Source organism: Gymnoscopelus braueri (genome assembly GCF_963280865.1).
Source record: "Gymnoscopelus braueri genome assembly, chromosome: 11".
In the NCBI taxonomy this organism is placed as follows: domain Eukaryota; kingdom Metazoa; phylum Chordata; class Actinopteri; order Myctophiformes; family Myctophidae; genus Gymnoscopelus; species Gymnoscopelus braueri.
Window position 1 is genome coordinate 6,199,886 of NC_137613.1, and position 11,478 is coordinate 6,211,363.

At 39.1% G+C, this 11,478-nt stretch overlaps 2 protein-coding genes across 2 annotated transcripts in view; both read left to right on the plus strand.

Annotated features, from left to right (window-relative positions):
* Positions 1-3,992, plus strand: part of LOC308094797 (uncharacterized protein) — a 15,827-nt gene extending 11,835 nt beyond the window's left edge. The window contains exons 13-14 of the mRNA XM_080441623.1: positions 1,103-1,269; positions 1,835-3,992. Coding sequence (XP_080297749.1) covers positions 1,103-1,269; positions 1,835-1,994 — 327 coding nt within the window. The 3' untranslated portion in view covers positions 1,995-3,992. The remainder of the gene's footprint in view (positions 1-1,102; positions 1,270-1,834) is intronic.
* LOC308094882 (uncharacterized protein) overlaps positions 1-11,478 on the plus strand; it is a gene marked incomplete at both ends in the record, with an annotated part of 94,409 nt that overhangs the window by 53,531 nt on the left and 29,400 nt on the right. The gene's annotated exons all lie outside the window — the stretch shown is intronic.

Here is an 11,478-nt window from a genome sequence, read left to right on the forward strand (position 1 = left end):
CTAATAATATGAGAAAACTGTATGACCACACTTTTACCTTTATTGTTTTCTCATTATTTGTTTCCTTCTGTTTATTTTTGATTCCTTCTTTATTTCTCTTAAAATGCCTTTGTTTGTGAAATATACTAATAAACCTTTCCAATGTAACTAAAGCATCATTTCAGGCTCACATCCATCTTTATGTTCTCAAATCCATTTGATTGTTGTGTGTGTGTGTGTGTGTGTGTGTGTGTGTGTGTGTGTGTGTGTGTGTGTGTGTGTGTGCGTTTTTAAGTTGTACTGTGTGTTTTAAAGTTGTACTGTGTGTTTTTAAGTTGTACTGTGTGTTTTTAAGTTGTACTGTGTGTTTTTAAAGGAGCTACACCATGAATTTAAAAAAAATATTTGATATTTAATATCATATTGTGTATGTCCCTCAAACCTTTTTCAAAAGGTTTGAGCCTAAATCATCACTCAGATATACTCATCCCAAGTCAATTGTCTCTGGCTTATACAGCACTTTCAGCTGCAATACCAAAACGTCCACTTGGGCAGGGGGGGGCTACTGAGCAATTCTGTTCAGTTAATAAATTCAGTTAATTAAAAAAAATATTTAAAAAAAAAAAAAAATGGAAAAATTCTGCATAAAAAGAAGCATCTAAGAAAAATACAAAATCGAAAAAAAAACACTTTGAACATTTTTGAACAATTCCACCAAGTGTTTGAGGTGCCTGTTTCACCCACTTCCGGGGGGCGGAGCCAAAATCCGAGCCCGAAGTATTTGTTCGTAGACCCCCACTTAGGGGGGGTAGAAAAAGTTTCGGAGCGATTCGGGCACTTTTCATTTAACATTGGGGTTTGCCATCAAAAATGTTTATGACATCATAAACATTGCCATTCTGAGATCGCCTGTTCAGACACGCCCATTCTGGAAATCCATGAAATGAGAAGGAATGACTGAATTAAAAAAAAAACATTTTTTGGGGTACAAGAGACACTGGGGACCCCAAAAAATACAAAAAAACAAGAAAAAAGTGATTTTCATGGTGTAGACCCTTTAAGTTGTACTGTGTGTTTTAAAGTTGTACTGTGCGTTTTAAAGTTGTACTCTGTGTTTTTCCAGTTTGAAGAAGCAGAGGAGGAGACCACCAGGCAGTTGTTTAAGGAGATGGATGAATTTAGAATGGGGGAAGGCTCTGATGGGAAGAAGAAGAAGAAGAAGAAGAAGAAGTTCTACTCTGACAACTCATTTGCACTGCTGCGTTTCATACGCAACCTCCATGCACACAAGTAAGTTGAATAAGATCAAAAGAAAGATAAGTCACTTCCATTCATTTATGAATAAAGACGTATTTGGTTTATTTTTATTCTAAATGAGTGGAGCATTTCTCTGGATAAAAACAAAACAATAAACACACACACACACACACACACACACACACACACACACACACACACACACACACACACACACACACACACACACACACACACACACACACACACACAGAGTGCACACAACAGTGCTCTACAATTAGGGCATCCATAAAATGCATCTCGTGAAGAAACTCATAGCCTCACATTATGTGATGAGAGCGTGTCCACATGCACAGGACAAAGAAAATGAATATGTTGTTTTAATTAAAATGATGTACATTATCTATTGAATATTGTCTATTAGGAGACATGGAGCTGAATTAAATGATGTTTTACTATTTATTTTAGCAGACATCAGACCATATGACAGCCATAGTGATATTGTAATTTAATTTAATTGACTGTGGTATCACTTTAGTTGTGAATGTGGTCACAATCAGAAGTAGTGATTTGAAGGAGCACTGCTTTGTGTTCACAGACTAGAGGAAAAGGCTGCAGCTGGTATCAACCTGATGAAGATGTTCCCTGGTCTGTTTGGATACGTTTACCAGTTTGCCAAAGAACAAAAATGGAATGAGTCAAGGCTCGCCCTGAAGGATATGTTTGAATTCTGTCCCAGATGTGCGCTCACTTCCTGAACGCAGTAGAAGATACAGTATACGCACCAGTGCTGCATCCACAAGACATTGAGAGTCATGTTCTATTCTACCAGTGTAAGAATCAAGACTAATAGACTCAACATGGCCTTTTTTTCTATGTACTTTTATTGCAATTCAATCATGGTTTTACAATATTTACATATCCTTGTAATTATTTTGATTTTCATCATTTGTTTTCTTATACAGTACACCCAGTGATGCAAAAAAGCTAAATTAGAACAAAGCAATTCTGAAAACAATTTAAAATCTAAATTGAACATTAAAGTCCATACAGCATATCTGTATTCGTCAATATGTCTCATTCGACTTTCGAAACACAATCTATAATTAATAGTAATTCACTCAAAGTGAAGGAATCTCTTGAATTGAGATTCTAATATACAATGTTTTATTTCCTTGTGAATTACATGTTGCCGCTGTCAGGCAGAAACTTTGTGAGTTATCTGACTGAAATGATACGTAGCCTGCAAGTTTAGTTCATGCAGTATACACTCGAGAGGTTACGTGCATGCTCATTACTGGCTGTATACGGTGTCATGCAAGATCCATACGTCATACACTGACGTGGCAATCAGCTGACCAATTGGGCGGGTTATTTAAGCTCATCTAAATCTACGTTCCTTCCGCTTTGTGTGTCTGGTTGTTGTCATGTGGCGTTAGCTCCCACCGCCACCCCAGCACCACCAGTGGGCTCTGCTATTGGTTCTGTTCCCCATGGGGGGTTGTTATTGTACATCTATCTCCCTGCTCTTAATGGTTAATGATGGTTGTCTAATGTGCTGAGCAGGGAGAAACATGTAGCAGAGCCTGAACGCCAAGATAAGATATTATATCCACTCTTGTATTCTCATTCTATTATATTGGTTCAATCTCTTTGTTCTATTATATTGGTTCAATCTATTTGTGAGTTATCTGACTGAAATGTTGCCGCTGTCGGGCAGAAACTTTGTATCCCCATATTTCATAGTGTTTTTTCCCCCCATTTTCCTATTTTATACTTTGTCGTATGACGGTGTTATGCGAAAGAAGTGAAAAGATCTAAAAAAACTCAGAACGTGTTACGATGCTACAAAAAAATGGCAAGTTTTGAAAAAAGAATTTGTTTGGTTCTATAAATATTGAACCAATGAAAAATATGAACGAGCTTGTGACTAACTATCATCAGAACACCAGTTCTTATTTCCATTTCCTGAAATGTAATGGTTTTTTTTATATACATTTTATCCTCCCGACAGTGACCATATAATACAATGTTTTTATGTTTAATGTGCCCTGATATTCTACCTCTATCTCTATTCCAGTGGTTCTCAAACTTTACAGGCCGCTGCCCCCCAAAATACTCGTATTTCAATTCATATTCAATTCATAATAAAATTTAGTTTGACTCGGTTCCACCGATAAATATTGTGAAAATAGCCGATCTACCAGCCCCCAAGGTGGTGTAAGCTTGTAGATCGGCTATCGGCTATTGTCAAAGTTTTTTGTCAAAGTAATATTTGACATTTGGCCAATGTTTGAACATTTTTTATAGTTTGTCGATTATTATAATTTATTTTCAATTGAGAGGTATTAAAAAGGTCTTAAAATGTGCAGATAACCCTGTTTACACTTATACTGTATGTTGCTTTGTTTACTTTTGAGTGAGAAAACAATGTTGCACATTAATCTAATCTCCTGGGGACCCCCCAAAATCATTTGGAGTCCACCCTGAGGGTCCTGACCCACACTTTGAGAACCACTGTTCTATTCCACCTCTATCTCTACTCCACCTCAGGTTTTTCTGGAACTAGGAATGTATTTTGGTTTCTGGTCTTATAAATAGAATTTCCTCATGTTTCGCTTATCTTTTGATAAGACTATATTCCAGATTCTGCTGTTTATTTCTGACTTTTCTTTACTTTTTAGATGATGTTTTTTTGTATAATCCAGCTGTTCCCAAACATTTTAGACTTTGTACCCCCTTATTCGTCCTGACGGGGTTCACAAAAAAAGCTTCATTATTAAAGAAATAATATTACATTAGTAAGTGCAATTGGCTGCATTTATTGATTTGTAAAAAATATTTACAAATATAAACAAAATAAATGTTTTAATTGCATGTTTGAAAAATCCCTCTTGAAATATTTTTGTCAAAACGCAGGATTTCTTAATAAAATTGCATCGTGGCTATGAGTGTGTGACTCTGCTTTTTCCTTTATGGAGAGATATTAATGTGATCTTTATGTCTTGTGTTGAGAAATCATATCCAGTGATAGTGTTCTTTATAGAGAGATATTATATTTCATAGAAGCATAACTATTTTTTAAATAACTTGACAAATATTTTATAAAGATGATAATATGCATTCCCAACTCTATAAAGTAACAATATGATCCTTCAACATCTGAATGGAGAAAACTAAAGGGAATGGATTATGAATCATATTTATTTTAATTTCAGGTGTAGATAAAGATAAAATAAATCATTATAGTGTCCTGCACCACAAGATGTATAACACATTTTAATTATTATTTTTTGACAATCTACAATCAAGCTCACAATGCATTTCAGATTGGCTATTTTCCCCAACTTAAAGAATAAAAAAAGAAAAACATTTATTTTATTGTAATTAAATTATCTAATGTAATTTATTATAATTTTTAATACATGTATTTACCAATAATCAATGTTTGTAGAGGCTGTTTGTAAGGCCTTTATCAATGTTTGTAGAGGCCTTAAAAATGAGTTCTAAAATGCACGGGGAGCCAATGGAGTGAGGCCAAGATCGGAGTCATGCGATCACATTATTTCTCGCCTGTGGGCGACTGAGTGATGACCGGTCAATTCCCGCTTAAAGGGAGTTACAGCAGTGTTTCCCAAACAGGGGGTGGGGACCCGACCCATTTTTGGGTCATGAGAAAATATCCCTTCATTTTTCTTTTCCTACATTTTGCTTTTAATTATTGTTATTCCAAAAGGGCATTATAGAAGGCACATAGAGTGAGGCACGATGATGAAAATCCTTAAAGGTATCATGACATTCATTTTCACTTTTTTTATTTTCAATGTTTTATTTGGGGTTTTATGACCTCAATTACACCCAAAAAACCTGAACTTAAAACATTCAGTGGATTTTCTGTGGTCTGGGGTTTTCTGAATAATTAGGCTGAAAAGTAATCTGAGCTTGGCCCTTCGACAGTGAGGTCACTGTCAAATAATCCCGCCCACTCTCCTCCTCGCCCCTCCCCTCCCCTATCCTTTCCTTTGGGGGGGGCGGAGCAGAGGCGATGATTGACAGGCAAAATCCCTCACCAGCGACACCCGCAGGCAAAGATTTCTTTTTTCATTGCAGTTGAAAAGGCTTTAGAAATGTGAGAGAAAAACACCTGCCATTGATCACTGGAATGGAATTTTCACTTAAAACTTTTTGTACACTTTTGAAGGACCAGGACAAAGACTTTGAATGTGGTGTAAAAGTGAATGTCATTAAACCTTTAAGGCCTACGGTGTGTGTCCCTCCCAACCTACTCCGGGCAATAGAGACGCAGGCACTAGGGCCAAGGTGGTGACCCCAGATGGCAACAGTGAGGGGTTTGACATCCTGGCTGGTGTACTGCAAGGGGACACAGCCTTGGCCCCCTTCCTCTTCATCATGGTCCTGGACTATGCTTCTCAGGAAGGCCATCAGTGGACGAGAGCAGAATCTTGGCTTCACTCTTAACACCAAGGAGGTCGAGACGACACCCCACAGAATAGTCCTGACACTGACAGGCCATAAAGTCCCAATCTGTGATTTGTAAAACATCATGAAAGGAGTCCGCACACACACGCACGCACGCACACACACACACACACACACACACACACACACACACACACACACACACACACACACACACACACACACACACACACACACACACACACACACACACACACACTCACTCACTCACTCACTCACTCACTCACTCACTCACACACACACACACACACACACACACACACACACACACACACACACACACACACACACACACACACACACACACACACACACACACACACACACACACACACACACACACACACACACACACACACACACACACACTCTCACACACTAAGATTCTTGTTTCCAAAACAATAGGGTGAACATCCAGACACACTGTGTCAGTGTGGAAATGTATTTACAGAGCAAACAGCATGTTCTGTATAATAAATCTATAATTATATCAATGAGAGGCAGCAGTTATTTAGACCATAGCCATTGTTCACATGACGCTTGTATACAAGCGTCATGGTGCCGAGTCCCCCTGGTCTAAAGTTGTGTTCGATTTTTTCACATTGCCATCTCTCACATAAACAAAAACGTTCAGATTTCAAATACAAAGTGCTTACCACCGAGCCACGGATGTTACAAGGCGATGCGGACCGCGATGAGTACTCGTATCTCCCGTATTGTTCAATAAAAAGCATTTTAATCCCATCGCCGGCCATTTTCTCCAAATTGTCTCCGATACTTTCGACCATGCGACACTAATGGTTGGAAGGTGTATTGCACTCTGATACATTACAAAACAAAACAAAAAAACAAACAAAATGGCCGGCGATGGGATTAAAATGCTTTTTATTGAACAATACGGGAGATACGGGTACTCATCGCGGTCCGCATCGCCTTGTAACATCCGTGGCTCGGTGGTAAGCACTTTATATTTGAAATCTGAACGTTTATGTTTATGTGAGAGATGGCAATGTGAAAAAATAGAACACAACTTTAGACCTGGGGGACTCGGCACCATGACTGTCATGGTATGACAGTCATGTTTCAGGGCTATTTAGACCAGTGCTTCTCAAACTCTTTGATGTCTTTTATTCTTTCTTTTTTCTTTTTTCATTTCAAGGACCCCCACTATGATATGCATTATTAAACCATGTGATGCCATGATTATTTCTGGGACCCCAATTTACACAGTAAAATCCTCTGTGTTAATTTAACTCAGAGAGTGTACAAATGGAACCAAATGGACCCGTATGGGTCCATTTGGTTCCATTTGTACACTCTTTGAGAATTACAGACCCTTAAGGGTCCATTTCCATGTGTACGCTCTCTGAGAGTTACAGACCCATAAGGGTCGATTTGGTTCCATTTATACACTCTCTGAGAGTTACAGACCCTTAAGGGTCGATTTGGTTCCATTTGTACACTCTCTGAGAGTTACAGACCCATAAGGGTCCATTTGTTTCCATTTGTACACTCTCTGAGAGTTACAGACCCTTATGGGTCCATTTGGTTCCATTTATACACTCTCTGAGAGTTACAGACCCTTATTGGTCCATTTGGTTCCTAACTATCAATCATTTTGCTGGGGACCCCCTGGAACCCCCTCAAGGACCCCCTATATTCTCTCTAAGTGAACAGCTGTCTGAAACATTCTCTACAGGTATGTCTTCCAAAGAGTTCCACAGTGTTCCTGTGGGGGGCAGCATTGTGCTTCTTTAACTGTACAACCTGTGGCTACAACAACACTAGCCATTGTTCACATGACGCTTGTATACAAGCGTCATGGTGCCGAGTCCCCCTGGTCTAAAGTTGTGTTCGATTTTTTCACATTGCCATCTCTCACATAAACAAAAACGTTCAGATTTCAAATACAAAGTGCTTACCACCGAGCCACGGATGTTACAAGGCGATGCGGACCGCGATGAGTACTCGTATCTCCCGTATTGTTCAATAAAAAGCATTTTAATCCCATCGCCGGCCATTTTCTCCAAATTGTCTCCGATACTTTCGACCATGCGACACTAATGGTTGGAAGGTGTATTGCACTCTGATACATTACAAAACAAAACAAAAAAACAAACAAAATGGCCGGCGATGGGATTAAAATGCTTTTTATTGAACAATACGGGAGATACGGGTACTCATCGCGGTCCGCATCGCCTTGTAACATCCGTGGCTCGGTGGTAAGCACTTTATATTTGAAATCTGAACGTTTATGTTTATGTGAGAGATGGCAATGTGAAAAAATAGAACACAACTTTAGACCTGGGGGACTCGGCACCATGACTGTCATGGTATGACAGTCATGTTTCAGGGCTACAACAACACCAAAACAAGAAGGACAAAAAGCTGAAGTAGTAGAAGAAGAACCACAGGATGTTTTTAACTCTCTGATCAGCAGCTCTAAACTAAAGCACTGATCAGTGATTTAGTTTGATATAAACCCATATAAACAGTTTATAAGCCTTATTATCAGCGTGGTGTTTCAGCATGTTTCATCCTCCAGGACTACACTGTCAGGTAGGAACTATAAAACACACTGTAACTACAGGGTTGTTGTCACTTTCCTTCCTCATCAGTGGTGGAAAAGGTACTAAAAATGTTTTACTTAAGTAAAAGTATCAATACTGCAATTTTGTAGAAATACTCTGTTACAAGTAAAAGTCCGGAAGTAAAAAGTACACAAGTATTGGCATCAAAATTTACTTAAAAAGTACTAGCCATGGTTCACATGACGCTCGTCTGTCACAAGCGTCATGGTGCTACTTGTTCCTGTTTTTTTTCAAATCTCTCCATTTACAACCCGTACATCTACACAAACATTTCAAATATAAAGTACTGACCCCACGGCCACGGATGTTACAAGTTAAAGCGCTTGGGTCTAAGTACCTGTATCTTCTGTATTGTTCAATAAAACGCTTTTTAATCCGATTGGTGGCCATTTTCTCAGAATTGTCTCCATATCTTTACCTACGCGACCCTATCGGTTTGGATGTGCATTGCACTCTGATACACTATAACTCTATGAAAATATAGCCGCCGATGGGATTAAAATGCTTTTTATTGAACAATACGGAAGATACGGGTACTTACACCCACCCGTTTTAACTTGTTACATCCATGGCCGGGGGGTCAGCTCTTTATATTGATATCTGAACGTTTATGTAGATGTACGGGTTGTAAATGTAGACGTTTCAAAAACCCTAGTAGCGCCATGACATGATATGACAGTCATGTTTCAGGGCTAATTAAGTACCAAAAGTAGAAAGTACTCATTATGCACAATGTCCCATTTCACAAGTTTACAAATGTATAAAACGGATGCAAATCTTTGGAAATTAGCAGCAATTATCTACAAGCTCACCGTGCGTTGCAATGCAATGCATTGTGAGCTTGTAGATCTGCTTGTAGATTTTCAAATGGCCAAAATGTATAATAGGGCTGAAGTGATTAATGTATGTATTGTAATAATAATATATATCTACAAAGTAAATAAAGTTTTCTAATAATTGTAGTGGAGTAAAAGTACAACATTTGGATCCGAGATGTAGTCGAGTAGAAGTAAAAGTATTGGAAATTGGAAAAAATTATACTTAAGTACAGTACTTAAGTAAATGTACTTAGTTGCTTTCCACCACTGATTTTAACTACAGGGTTGTTGTCACTTTCCTTCCTCTAGTGCAGTGGGTTATGAAGCCTTTATTGGTCATTTCTTTGTATAATTACTAGGTCATTTGTCATGTCTTCCCTGTGCAACTTCAAAGCCTAAAATAAATGTATTTTTTATTCATAATATGTTCCAGTGTTCAACGACAAAAACACAATTCAATCGTTAATCGCAAATATTTGTGGGACAATTAATCGTCACGTAAAATGTCATAATCGTGACAGTTGATGTTGGCTCCTGCCTCCATCAAGTTAACATGAACACATTTTGCACACACACTCACACACACACATATGAGAGAGCTCTCGCCCCTCCCAAAGGAATCTTAAGGGAGGAGGGAATAGAGGCACGGGAGTGATTCTCTTATCAATTCCCCAAAGTGAGTCAAAAGGTGGCCTTGACTGAGCGAGCAGCCAGCAAGGCATAAATAAACAGTCTATTTTCAGAACTCCATGTTACTAAAAGACACATGCAATATAAAAACACAATGAAGAAGTGTAGCATGTCAGGTTCTATCACATTCTGGTTGACTGGATCCCTGACTATCATTCAATTCCTGTAAAGCTGATGTAGAGCATTGTTTGTTTCCTGTCAGATTTGCCTTGAGGACTGGAATCACCCCAATCCAAATTTCTTCCACGAACATCTGAAGACTAAGAAACATAGAAAGGTATGTAATCACCCTCCCCGGGCGGGGAGATATATATATTTTTTGGTATTATTACATTTTTTTTAATACATGAAAAAAAAAACTGTAAAAAAAGAAGTAAGTGAAAATAGCAGATCTGAAAGATGCGACGTGTTGTGATCTTTTTCACTAGTCATTACTGAACCTGTCTGCTGTTCTCTACCCACAGAACAAGGGAAAAGTATTTCAGAAAGGTAAGGCCCTCTCTTATACATTTGATAAAGGGTTCACTCTGGTGGCACAGTGCTAAAGTGTCTGCTCACCACCGGCGGAGGATGGAATCCACCGCGCTGCATCCGGCTTTGTGGAGTGACCATACCAACACAATGTGTCCCGTGTTCGGGGGAGGGAAGCCGGGCGGGGAGGGTGACAATAGTCACTGATAATAGCATAGAGCAGTGGTTCTCAACCAGTAGTCCGGGGACCACCAGTGGTCCTTGGGTGTGTGTGTGTGTGTGGGGGGGGGGGGGGGGTTTACCACGGGGTCCCCAGTGAAATTAGTTGACATAGTGTAGGGTATTTACTTAGAAGAAACACCTCACTTGTTCAGTCAGACCAACAACCCAATGAAATAAAGACAGACAGACACCAGAGCGCTCAATTTTACGTGCTGCACGGAGAGAGTCAGACTTAGCTTCCTGCTAACCTCCAGACAACCACTGACTCTTTTCGTCTCCGCACGACCCGTTTATTCAACATAAGCGGTTTCATAACACATCATAAAGAGGAACCGAAAAGCTGTGCTAACAGGTTTCTGTTTGCCCAGTGTATAATGAGTAATAGACATGTCCTCCAAGACGTGGAACACAGCGTACATAATGTGTACATAGGTCAAAGAACAACATGTGAGGAAGCATGCATTCGGGTTAGAGGCCCCTTCAGGGGCAAGCATATATCATGATTAATACAAGTACAAAATACAGTGTAAGTTACATACAAATAGAAAATACAAACTTTGATCCCTAACACATAGTGTCACAATCATTTTAACCACTTAGCTTTGGCTATTCAAAAATAGCAGATATACGTTAAAATGTTTTTCTTTTACAAATATATATATATTCAAAGATATGCACACATTTTCAAGATTTTTCAAAAATAGCAGATGTTGGCTCCTGCCTCGATCAAGTTAACATGAACACATTTTACACACACACACACACACACACACACACACACACACACACACACACACACACACACACACACACACACACACACACACACACACACACACACACACACACACACACACACACACACACACACAAATGAGAGAGTTCTCGCCCCTCGCAAAGGAATCTTAAGGGAGGAGGGAATAGGGCACGGGAGTGATTCTCTTATCAAT